The sequence below is a fragment of the Xiphias gladius genome, unplaced genomic scaffold, assembly GCF_016859285.1.
Source record: "Xiphias gladius isolate SHS-SW01 ecotype Sanya breed wild unplaced genomic scaffold, ASM1685928v1 HiC_scaffold_1473, whole genome shotgun sequence".
Lineage (NCBI taxonomy): Eukaryota > Metazoa > Chordata > Actinopteri > Istiophoriformes > Xiphiidae > Xiphias > Xiphias gladius.
In genome coordinates this window covers 563,869-577,301 of record NW_024401803.1, presented here as the reverse complement: position 1 = coordinate 577,301, position 13,433 = coordinate 563,869, and the positions used below count along the sequence as shown (strand labels likewise).

Below are 13,433 nucleotides of genomic sequence, written 5' to 3'. Positions count from 1 at the left end.
AGACTACAGTGCCATCAACGATTCTGAAATAATGTACATATACCACCAAAACCAATCTTAACAGACTCCATTTTATGTTAATAATAAATCTATAGAATTGTTTCCATGTATCTACTTCTCCAAAACGCCATGATGGGACCAAACTTGGTTGTGGGGAGATTTACGAGCGCAAAGTCTCTGTAGCAGGAGGTGCAGGGAAGATGGGAAGTAAGGACAGAAGGTTAACTGAGGGGGGAAGAGTTTTGGGGAGGTCACAGTGTACATGAGGACAGCGACTGGGGGCTGATGGGAGGACATGGGGGATGAAACTCTTTTCAGAACGAGGCCAGATTAGTGCCTCCACATATGCACACGCACACGCACGCACGCATGCATGTGCACACACACACACACACACACACACACACACACACACACACACACACACACACACACACACACACACACACACACACACACACACACACACACACACACACACAGACAGTTAGTCACCCTCTTCCTTCTACATCTCCACAATCATCACTTTCCAACACAATGTCTGGATTAAATCCATACCAGCCTTGTTTTTATTGGAGCACAGGGGTGTTAGGATAAAGACCAGAGGACCTCTGTGTCCTCAATAGTGATTTTTGGTCTAAGGAATGTTAGAAACCCTTTGTTTGAGGATGTTTGCGGATCATCCAAGCTGCTAATCTCTTTTGATGGAATATCAGATAAAGTAATATCAATAAATCCCTAATCCTTGCATCCACATTTGGGGTAATATTTGAATTCAAACAAAGACAAACATAGGACAAACCGAGCAGGAATTCCCAAAAAAATGCAGTATATAAAGATGCTACAGTTTGTTGACTCAAAACTAATTTGAGCAATAGATATGTTTTAAAATTGCTTCATTTCTTAGCATTGGTATCTGTGTTTTTGCCAATATCTTAACTAACTGTATAATGAACTACCAGTCACTGTATACAATTTGGTTTGGAAGCTTGGCAAATATTATCAGATGAAGTTAAAGGTATCCTGTGAAGTTTCTGAAGTTTTCGTTGTAAATAATCCTTGTTTTGTTGATGTTTATCTTTTATCACCAAAACTACTGCATGGAACATTAAGGTATAACAAGATGGTGAATGTTTTTCCTCCCTCATAAAATATTTGTAAAGCTTTTATTTTTTTACATTTTGAAACTTGCACAGTTACATTAACTCATGATCTTCTCCTTTTTTTATAACTGCATTGTTGCCCTTTATGGCATATTACCACCAACAACTGTGACACCTCTTGTAGTCAGCAGAAATGTGAATTACATCACTCGCTTGCTTGTGGCGCGTATACATCCTTCTCGGTGTTCTGTAGGACATGAAAAACAAAGTATATGGAACCCATTCATTAGAATTAGTTCAGTGTTTAGTAAAGCGGTACTCTCATCACAAATGAACTTTATTAGAAGACAGGATGTGGTGAGACTATCTTTGGTCGATTAATAGAGTAACTTACGCTGAAAGTCTTTATTTTTGCTTTTGTCTTTTGTACTTCAGGGTGTGTCAGTACACTGTGACATCACTGTTGAGTTCGGTTAAAGATGCAACAGAGCACACTTCTAACCACACCCAACCAGAGGTGAAACAGACTGAAACTTTCAACCAGAGAAGACAGTGAAACAGTGCATGAATTTTTTTATGGTCTCTGAAGAGACCAATCAAGGGCAACTGGACTGGACTTAAGAACTGAAGAAGCCTCTTGGATGAGAGGTGAAATGTCCTCAAGTATTTACAACCAAGTCTGGTTGCCTAGGGTTAAATGTTTTTTATGTGATGATAGCATTCTGGCCTCTCACAGACTATGCAGTACTGATGTACCTACTGTATGCTGCTAGACCAGTGGTATGCTGACCAGGGTTTGACCCATATATCGATTTGTTGATATTATTTGGTTTCCTCACACTACTTTGAAATTATATAATATTTATTCATTAACATAGTCAAGTTTTTTTTAAATTAATTATCCATCATTTATTGGTAGTAACGTGCCATTTTTCCTACAGTTATGTAGCAGGTCACTTAAGAATTGCCAACCTCAAAAGATTTCACTTGTTTTTGTGTCCCATGATGGAAACTGCTTTTGTGGAGTAAGATTATTGGCCAAACATATTGGTTGAAAGTTGAAATCTAAAATATCGGTTCGCCTTTTAAAAACCTCATATCAGTGACCTTTATAACTCACTGTGTATCAACACTTTCAGGGCTCTTCCAGTAGTTAATGTGACATTGTGGTCTGAAGGATTGTAACTAATTTCCTGATGCTCTAAAGCATGATAAAAAATGAAACCAGACTTCATTAACAAGCAAAAAGAAAAAGCCTCCAAGATCCTGACCTGACATCATATGATATCAGATGATGAAAATTGGACCAGTGCTTACTTAACAGAATTTAACCATCCTCCCGTGGTCAGTGATGCATGACTAAGTGTTACAAGTGATGTAAGAGAACGGGAGGTAAATTCATTTGGAAAGAAAAAAACTCATCTGCAAACAGCTGTTGTTTTAGGAATAATGGGCACAATGACACTCATTTATTCATTCTTCATCATCAACCTCTCTGGGCAGGAAGCAAATTCATTAGGACTTCCCAGAGAGAACAAGAGGATGATCAGTGTTTCTAACTGTGACACGTGTGTGTTTGAGTGTGTGTGTGTGTCTGTGAGAGCAGTGAAATGCCAGTAGAGGGTGTATGAGTGTGTATACACTTCCAGCTTCTCTCTCTCCTCTTTCTCTCCGATGATTTCATCCCCTGCTATTACATAATGACTCAGTGTGCTCAGGCGCATGTGTGTGTGTACATAAAAATTTACATACATGTTTGTGCGTGCTCTTTCCTCTGTCTTGAGGGCACTGTCAGCCAACATCAGCATTGGGCTGTGTCTAGCTCCACTGACCATCAGCACACACACACACACTCCTTCAAGCATGACTCTTCTCCCACTAAATTTCATAACACAGGATATAGTCAGGAAGAGAGACATGCTGACAAAATATGTTAATATACATTCAAGTTTAAAATTGTTAAAACACCCAACAAAATAAGAATAAAAAACAGCTTCTAACTTTTTGCTGCTTTGACATCACAGTGATTGGATCTTATTGGATAATATGTACACGGAGCAGTAAGCAATCAAACAAAAAAAGTCAAGTAATTGAAAATGACATGCAATAGGTTTAGAAAGTTTTTTGTTCATGTGTCTCAAAAACTGCAACCTGCAGGAATGCATGCCTGTTTTCTAAAAATTACCTTTATACCTTTATATTAACTTTATATACTACTAGTCTATAACAGCAAATAGGTTTCAAAACAAACAATATGTCGCGAAAATTAAATTTTTTCAGCATAATCTGGAAAAAATTTAAATGCAAAGTCGCTTAATAATCATATTTAACATATCTGTAAAATGTTCACAAGCAATGTATTTCATTTTTTGTCATCTAAAGTATGTTCAGCATATTTATGATTATGTTTAAGCAACTTAAACCTGCAATAACTGATGTTTTTGCCACTTGGGAGCAGCAGAAACAAGTAGTGACAACAATACTGACATCTCATTACCCTTTAAGTTGATATGGTGTAATGTTATCAAACAGTTGTTTATTTCCACATCCAGCAGTTACAGAGCAACATGATCATCCATCATTCCTGATGAATGTAAGTCCAATAGTCACGCTCTTTTAGCTCTGTTTTTGTCTCTACCAACTCCTGAGGGAAATATCTGGCATTTTGACTGCTACATGCTCCACTATGTTCACCAGCTAGTCTGTAACTGTATCTGTCTGCTGTTTGCTGCTAAGCAGGTAGTGGACAGTGGCTTTTTAAATCTTTTTCTGTGAAAACAGCTGCCTGCTACAGCAGAAAACAAAGCTATGAGAGCGGTAAGAGTGAACCGGAACTGTAAAGTTGTGGTCACTATAAGCTCCATAAAACGGAGGGGAGCCACAGATTCAGCTAATAATTCTCAGTAGATTCATCACTACCAGAGATACCTTTCACATCGTTTTCACATTGTCATCTAATATATTTTTATAAAAATGCAGAATATGGTTGCTTTAAAGCAGCGATTCCTAACCCCTGGGCCACAGACTGGAAATAACATAATTCAGCAAAAAATAATAGGCTATTAAAGACTATTTCTGCAGTAATTGCCTTGTACTGTGCTGCATTTTTTCCTCATCATTCACTGTCAAACCCTGAACAACAATATATTGATTTTGAATTACACGCTCACATAACCAAAAAAGTGAAGTTTTTAAATTTTGTGTAGTTTTGTTTTGTTGGCAACAAAATGGTCAATATAAAATGTGTCCGGGGTGTAAACCAAGTTGAGAAACCTTTATTTAATGAGTCAGAACTTAAGCAACAACTTGCCTCCAAAAGAGTGAACAAGCAGCACTTCTATGAAGGACATTTACAATAGATAAAAAAAATTCGGAAAAAGGTTTAAGGTTAAAGTAAAGAAACAATGTTTGTTTTGGATGTCAGGGTATGTTTACTTTAGTATCATTACATATACATTATGTAATGTACAACAGAGAACAGTCAGACACAGTAGTACACTGTAAATCCCACTGATGCTAAATGACATACAGCAGCTTTAGACAGCTTTATATACCTTATGTGTGAGTGTGTGTGAGAGAGAGAGGGAGCAAGATAGAGAGAGCGAGTGAGAGACAGAAACTGTGTATCACTGGTTATTAAAAATGTAAGGGTGGAGGGTTTGTATTGCAACATCCAGCAAAACTTTCCTGTTATGAAGGGCTCTTGCCACTGAATAATGTCAAACATTACTTTTTAAATATTAAATATGTCTAAAATTTTAAATACTTCAACCCTGACTCCTAGATTTTATGTTCATGTAGAGCTACTAATTTGTTGTTTTGAGGGAGTCGTAATCAGTACCTGAATTTTATTCAGTGGCAACATCTTTACAAGTGTAGGAAGTGCTATGTCATTGAACCACACATATGTAGTAGTAGTGGATGGTGGCCATACAGAGCACAGGACTCTGTTTAGGCAGGTTTAGGCAACACTAACATGGTGGTTGAGGCAAGGGAAATCTGTGTTTTCGGTGAAATGTTAATAAAGTAAACATGTCCTGTCTTGTGCTTCAAATCACTGTGGACTTTTTCAATATGTAATCAAGACCAATATCTCACCCTAAAGTTATCTAAGCGAGTGCCTAAACAGAACCAAAAATTACAGGCACGTCATGTTGCCGCCAAACAGAATCCTGGCAGCAACTCAGTTTTCTTAGTAAACGTATTTGGCAATAAAAATTACATGTAAAAAATAAATGCAATTTAGAGGAGATGGCTTGGCCCCGCAATCCCACGAAGGTGTTTTCAGTGACCCTGTCTGATGAGGTGGAGCTATTCTGGTTGAAACTGGTGGAGCTATGCTGGAAATTTTATAATTCGATAAATTTTACGGAATAATAGGAATGATAATAGTGTAAGTTGTCCCATCTAAATGGGTGCAACAAATCTAAGAGGAGATTGAGGGAGCTGTCAATCAAGTGCATTTTTTACACATCCACACAGTCCTGAGAAGATGTCTGATCAGGCAGATTCAGTGAAAACACGGGTGTGGTTGAAACATGGGTGTGTAGGGGCTTTCAATTTAGTTTGGAGTTGACATTGACACAACAATAAATAGGTATGGACCATAGAATATGAAGGCCTGTTCTAATAGATGGTGTATACTGTCCATATGCATTATTGACAAGCTGACAGAGAAAATCAGGACCTCTACTGCTATAACGTGTGTGTAAAAAAAAAGAAGTGGATTAGGCGCTGCTATTGTAAAGTACTTTATCAATCTGTCCATGGAAGATTTGTGATATTAGAGATAAACAGCGTTGTTATTTGTTCTCCCTCTTCATTCAGTGCAGTGCTTGTCTCCCATATAATCAGCTCATGAGCTGTGATTCCCTTGCAAACATTCCCGAGCAGTGTTCCCTTTCAGTATGACGTCAATATATCTTATTTCTATTCTTTTCATATTAAAAAAAATATTAGTGTGGGAGCTCATAAGCATTATAGTAAATAGACAGAAATAGAGAGAGGAAGGTAAGCAGCATCATTGTAAGGAGTGGAAAAATGGAGCAAAATATTAACACAATCCAACACCAGGGACAGCTCTCGACGTCTCTCCAAGGCTGGCCAGGATGGTTGTGGTGGAAGTTTGTCATTAAAATGGGATTAGCGATGGCCCACGCCAGCACCCAGGAGCACTCCTCTGGTCTGTAACCTTCCCAGTTTACCAGGTACTGGAGGCCCCTCCCTTGGAGTTGCGAAAGGAACCAAAGTGGGGATCCAGCTTCTGTGACGCCACTCTTAGCAGAAAGTCCCAAACAGGGAAATAGTGGTAGTAGGTCCCAACCTTTTGCCCAGGGAAGTAGTGGGGCGCAGGAATTGTGGTAACGGTTGGCGTTCTTCAGGTAACAGGCTGAGTGAAAGAGAGCTTACTAGGCCTTAGTCCATGAAGGCTTGCACAGAAGGCACGCTGACCTCTCTGTCCTGATTACGAAAGAGCATATGTTGGTAGCCATAGGCACACTGGAATGTAGACAGGCCAGTAGAGGAACAGGGAAAAAGTGTTCTGAGGAGAGCTTGTGGGAAAAGAAGGCACAAGGATGGAGTTTCTGCAAAGTGTTGGGAGAGGACTGCCCCCATCCCCAAATTGGAGGCATCCACCTCTTGAATGGTGAGGATGGGAGCTGAGGTGATTTGACATTTTAGCTGCTGAAAAGCATGGTCCACCTGCTTAGTCCACCCAAAACAGACGGAGGATGTGAGAGAGTTCAGGAGGGTAGTACTATACCGTTGCCTCAGATGAACTGCCTGTGAAAGTTAGCAAAGACCAGGAATCACTGAAGCTGTTAGCGGCATCCTGGAGCAGGCCAGTCCACCACTGCTATAACTTTCGAGGGATCCATTTGAATGTTGTCTGCAGAGACCACAAACCCCCACATTTTTCTGCTTTCACATAGAGCTGATTCTCCAAAAGCCTGTAGAAAATGGCCGTTTGACCAGAGCCTGCAACACAGCAGGTGCATTGGTGAGTCCAAAGGGCATAGCAACCACTGAGTGGCTATGTCCTGCTTTCCACTCATCCCCCTCCCAAATGCGAACCAAGTGATAAGCATTTCCTACGTCCAGTTTAATGTACACAACCGTCCCTTGTAACAGTTAAAAAGCAGGGGAAATGAGTGGGAGGAGGTACCTTTTCTTCACTGTGATGTCATTCAGGCCATGGAAGTTGATGCAAGGTTGTAGAGTCTTATCCTTTTTCTCCACAAAGAACAATCCGGTCTTAGCTGGGGAGGAGAGCAGACGGACACCTGCCAGGGATTCACAACTGTAATGCTCTAAGACCTTGATTCCAAGGTCCATAGTGAGTAAAGGTTCCCCTTGGGTGGAGAGGTGCCAGAAAGGAGGTCAATAGCACAGTCGTACGGGTAGTGAGGCGACAGAGAGGTGGCTTGGGGTTTGTTAAAAACTTCCTTGATGTTAAGGTATTCTGGGGGAACATTCGACATGTCAGGGGATTCCAAAGACTCTGAGTTGTCTAGAGGAGGAGACATAGCCAATTTCAAACAGAGAGCATCGCAGTGCGGGCTCCACCCCAGAATGACCCCTGTGGCCCAATGAACATGTGGGTTAAGTCTGCACAGGATTAACCCTGGCTTTTTCGGTAAAGAAGATGGCTGAAGCTCGAAGACCAGTGAACACTGGGTCTTGAATGGCCTGCAGGCTCCCGGGTGTCCAGAGTTGCTGGCTTTTGGAAAAGCTGAAGCTAAACTGCATTGCTGGTTGCAAAAAAAAAAGGCTGAGGCTGAGCTTCATTGCTGAAAATGCCAGAAACTAACTTGCATTGTTTATAACTTTATATGAAGTAGTAGAAGAAGGCGTTTAGGGACACTCTGCATTTCCAGCGTTAAATACAGAAAGCTTGAAAATTGAGGCAAATTCGATTTTTTAAAAATATATTTCTATATCCTCAAAATTACTATAGTTATATTTTGGTTTATATTGTGAAAATCTAATGAAATGGAGTGTAAGTTACAGAGAAATAGCAATTTTGTGTGTGTGTGCATGTGTGTGATTGTGCTTGTCATTGCAAATCAACATAATTTCCTCAGAAGTTATCAGAACACGATTGTGTGTGTGTGTGTGTGTGTGTGTGTGTGTGTGTGTGTGTGTGTGTGTGTGTGTGTGTGTGTGTGTGTGTGTGTGTGTGTGTGTGAGTATGATTGTTTGTGAGTGTGTGTGTGGAGTCAGCGAGAAGTACCAACTGAAATTAACTGCCAAATGTCTCCTGACTAACACTGTACTAAAACGTATTTCCAGTGAAATCTGTTGAAATGTGTTTAAATCCATGTTTTCTGTATGTAGTATGGAAACAGTATGTAGCAGGACTTTAACAGAAATGTCCTTTAAGTGTTGATAAAACACCACAGACATCAGAGAAGTAGTTTAACCAATTGATCTGAATCAGCTTTTTGTTGCCATGGTGATTTTACAACTGTGAGGTTTGTATTTTAAATTCTGTAAGTCGCTGTGCTTTGGTAGTCACATTGTCTGAAAGAGCACACATTTGCCCACGTTCTGACAAAAAAAATGATGTGTGAAGAGTGAAATTTGTGGCCGTGAGGATGAGTTAAACAGAAATTTTCCAGAGCAGTTTAACACCTTCTCCCACTCTGTGATGTCATCCACTCTGCCCTATGAACATACTGTCCATTCATCTCTATGGTGAAAACTTGCCTACAAAATGTTGAATATTTTGGAAATTATAATACATATTGTATTGTAAAGTAATGCCAGGAATCTCCTGATTGAACTGCACGTTTTAATGTTTGAATTGAGTTTCTACGACAAACGGTGTGGAACTTGCTAGGTGCCAAAAAAGTGAGCAGAAATTGCATCTCCTGAAGAAAATGCAGTGTGAATGTTGAAAGCTGAAGGAAATTGCTGAAGCAATGCTGAAAACTGCTAAAAAACTAGCTGAAATGTAAAACCAAAAAATTACAGATGAAAGATAAAGGAAAATGCTAAAGCAATGCTGAAAATTGTGGAAAAACTAGTTCATATCAACTGAAATGCATTGTTTTGAAAACTTGGAGGCTGAAATGTAAAACTGGAGCTGGGAACTGAAGTGCATTACCTGAAGAAGCTGAGAGCTGAAACATGTTACTGAAAAAGGGGAGAGGCAAATGATATAATGCAAAAAATTTGAAATGGAAAGAAAAGGGTACCAACTGCCAAACACTGCTTAAAGGTAATCCACCAATCAGAGTATCTCTGTGTTAATGTTTGTGGACCCCGAAAATGCAAAGTCCTTGTTAGGCAGAAGCAGTGATAACAGACAGAGACCCCACTGAGGCACCCCTCAAACAAGACATCTCAACTAAGAATCTATACTTCATACTACTGAAATTTCTTTGCAGTGAGTGTCAAGAGACTTTGCTGAAGACGTATATGTAACTTGCATAGATAAAGTGAGAAATGACTGAAATGTTATAGTTTTAAAACTGCCCACATTTGTATTTTTGCTCACAAGAGGTAGAGGTCATTTAACATTGGAGTCTAAGGAGCAGCTGAGGGCTGCTCTTATAGCTCACTATTTTCTTGTTGCTGATCTTCAAAAACCATTAGTCCCATTGCTCAGGAGTCACTCAGCGGGAATGAGCACAAATTTGTCTACAATTTGATGTATAAATTGTGTGTAAGAAATAAAAGATGTGTGAGCTATAAGAGCTGAACTACAAAAAATGTAGAAATGCTGAAGTTTAGAGGTAGTTTCATCCATGATTATAAACTCAAAAACTGTCAGAAAAAAGCATATATTTTAAACTGTGATAAATCAAAAATTGTACAAGATCAAATAGCTGAATACAAGTTTAATAGCTGAAAGTCTTGTGATGTTTGAAGCTTAAATGAAGGCAATTTTTCAGAATTTTTCAAAAAAAGCTGAAAATTTTGATAGTTGAATGATTTCTTTAGCTGAAAGTATGCAGAAAGTATTCATAAGTAGTTAGCGACCGAAAAACTTAATAATAATAATAATAATAATAATGTTAATAATAATAATATCAATAATAATAACAATGAGGATAATAATAATAACAATGAGGATAATAATAATAATAATAATAATAATAATAATAACAATAATATAGGGCCCTAGGAATTCCAGGGGCCCTACAAGCTCCCTTCTTATTGTGTGCCAACTGGATTATGCAATATTAACTGTAAACATGTATAGTAATGTGCTCCACTAAAGCACAATATCAAATGAAATGACAGGGACCTTAAAATGCCGCTTTATTACCTAATCGTGACGCCCTGGCACGAAGAGTATCCCTGTCTCAAATTCCACTGTCAACACTTTCATTACCTCAGTTTTGTGCTTATATGTTGGATATTCCCAAATTAATTTGTTTTAAATACATTACCACGCAGCAAACCTAGGCCAGCAGTTTGGGGAATAGTACAGGGGAAGAAAAAGGGGTAGCAGGGGCGCTGCATCTAATTGTTGCCCTCCTGAGGGATAATTCTGGACATATGGACATGTCTGAAAATGTGCAGGTGTTCATGTGCAGGTGAAGTGTTTTTGAACTTTACACCTTACTTAGTGACCTGTCTTGTCATGTGGACTTGTAGAGGTCACAGCAGCCAACAGAAGAGCACAAACATAAAATAAAGCTGAGTACAGCTGAACCATCAACATTTGTAACAGAGTTGTGGTGTCGGTCTTGAACTCATTCCCATCACAAACATTTGGCCTCCACTGCCGTTTCTCATGGCGGCCACACCCATCTTCGCGATGACTTGGCTTCACCTTTTGTTGTATTTGTACGCGAGTTCGCGCGTCGCTCGCGCCCAGCTGGTGCTGTTGCACTATCAGGACCTCTGTCAAGCACGCTAGAACATAAAAATGCCGCCCGCCCGTAACTTTCAAAATAAAAGTGTTATTTACAAATATAAAACTATATTACTTAGGTCAGAAATGTCTGTAAGTAGAAATAATAAATTGTATAACTATATTAACATGTGATAAAATAATATTTAGCATCTCAGCATTAGTTGTTCCAATCACATTCTTTTGTCAGCTTTTTAGTTAGCTGTAGAGGATACATGTAGGCCACTCCAAAACAAAAGTGCATCAACATTTAACAGTAGAGTAATAATGAAAAAACTACTATATTAGTCCGAATGTGTCTTTAAAATGACCCGTTGTTTTGAGAAAATGTCAGTTTATATATTAGCTTGAATTCCTTTAATCCAATGGCAAAGTGTTGTACGCCTTTATTTTGAAATCCAACCTACCACATTTCCGGTACTATCATGTCTAAATCTGGGCGCAGCTCGAAGCAGAACTGTTAACGTTGTAGAGACACTAACAGGAGGGTTTTTCGGTCTCCGGCCTGCATTGAAGCCGCTAACAACGACAAGACCTGAGAGAAAAAACAAGTTGCAACAATGCTGACAGCAGAGCAGTTTTAAGCCATTTCCTTTTGTCGGTTGACACACACAGACGCTGAGAACCCAATGAATGGAGTTGCTTTTTGCCTTGTTGGAATTCCACCTCACTCAGACACTGAAGTAAGTCCAAAGGGAACATATACTGTGATTTTATTCTGCTGCAGTTCTGCGTTTCCACTTGTAAATTGCACTTTTTTCTCGATTGCCAACAATCCTGTAGTTCAAAGCTTAATGGTCATTTTTGATTTAACCCAAATGTATTCTGTTTTACCCTGTAATAAACGATTCGGTTAAAACGGGTGATATAGCATATGACAGTTTCAGTAACGCAAATAAGCCAAACGCCTTTTACAAACCCCCTTACAGTATTTTAGTGGGACAGTAATTTATTTTGTTGTAGTTCTCCTTCAACCCTCATACCCTGTATTTCCGTCATAGTCATAGGGTAAATGTCAGGTAACGTAACTTTTCACACGTTCCGGTTCGTCAGTCATATAACCAACTGCAGGCATAGCTGCATGACTTATCTCATCCAGAAACGCACTCAACATGTTTTGGACCTCTGTTTTTGGAGATGTTCTCATGCACTTGTCCGTGTCTTAGCAGAGTAGGGAACTCTGGCACAACTTTACCTAGGCTAATTCCAAAGTGCATGGAGAAAGGAAAAGTCTGAAGAGACAAAAACTCCAGCAACACTTAGTTATAGTTGTAGTATAAAGACTTGTGTCTTATGTAACTCGTCCAATTCCCCAGCTTGAAACAAAAGTGCAAGCTCCAGGCTGTTCGACCACAGAATGGTAATCTAAGTGATGACCTGATACAGTTTGTTTGAAAAGCATAGACAAAACACAAAGTTATCTATTAACCTGTTAAACAAATTCACAGTCATGTCCCACACAGCCTTTTTTTCACCAGCAGATCACATGCTGCATTCTGCAAATAACTGAAAATTTTTTTCATGATTTTTTCCATGAATTGCAGAGATGAGATATGGGTGGGTGTGCAGAGAGACAATGAGAAATTGGGCTGGAATGCATGTATTTCCATATGGCAGCCCACATATGCGCAGTCAGTGACAGAAGACGCACTATAGCTGTTAGTCATCTCAGTGCAGAAAAAAAACGATTCAAATATATTTTCCTACTCTCAACAATTACGTCCAGCATGGAAGTAGAACTTAACAATGCTTGTTAATGAGGGTTGTTACTAATCTTGATTTTTTCCTGTCATCTCTCATCACTTTGATTACACCCATCACACATCACATTGTTCTTTGCTCTGAGCACATGAGTTATATTCTCAGATCAATGTGTGGGTTTCATATTACCGCAGCTTATTACTGTGGGGTTGTGTCATGGCCCACTTAGCATCAGGATCATGGGTGATGGCAGTAGACATCCTAGACAATGCCTGCAGCATGCTGTCATGCGCACCATGAATGACAGGCACACAATAAAAAAAGAGATTGACAGGGTCAGTAAAAACTTACCGGGAATTGTCTCGCTATGCCCAATACCCGGTCTGACTATGAAGGCTTATGTTTTACCTGGGTGGTGCGAGCGCGTAGTACACCGGCGGTTGGCGTGAATATAGGTAATAAAAAAAATCTATCTAACTTCAAGTTAGCTAGTTAAATCTACCTTTCTCTCTCTTCTGTTTCTTTTTCTCTTCTTCCTCTCTCGTCCTCTCACCTTGGCCGGGGGTCTCGACTTCCTGTATCTGTTGTTTCAAATTAAAAGCCCTTCTGCAGAGTAATGTATTTGCAATTTCATTACATGGCAGTAGTTGCAATAATTTTGCAGTGGCAGCCCACCATACTGAAAATAGCTGATAACCAGCTGATATCAACTGAAATGCACTGCTTTGAAAAGACAGATGAACTGTATCCTGTAACAGCTG

At 39.4% G+C, this 13,433-nt stretch overlaps 1 protein-coding gene across 6 annotated transcripts in view; it reads left to right on the top strand.

Annotated features, from left to right (window-relative positions):
- Positions 1 to 13,433, top strand: part of arhgap23b (Rho GTPase activating protein 23b) — a 102,194-nt gene that overhangs the window by 24,131 nt on the left and 64,630 nt on the right. For 4 of the 6 annotated variants that reach the window (XM_040123028.1, XM_040123024.1, XM_040123029.1 and 1 more), the window contains exon 1: positions 11,447 to 11,654. The exons of the other annotated variants lie outside the window; for them this stretch is intronic. In XM_040123028.1, the coding sequence (XP_039978962.1) occupies positions 11,601 to 11,654 (54 nt within the window). In that variant the 5' untranslated portion in view covers positions 11,447 to 11,600. Of the gene's footprint in view, positions 1 to 11,446; positions 11,655 to 13,433 lie in introns of those variants that run through there. 6 annotated transcript variants of the gene reach the window in all.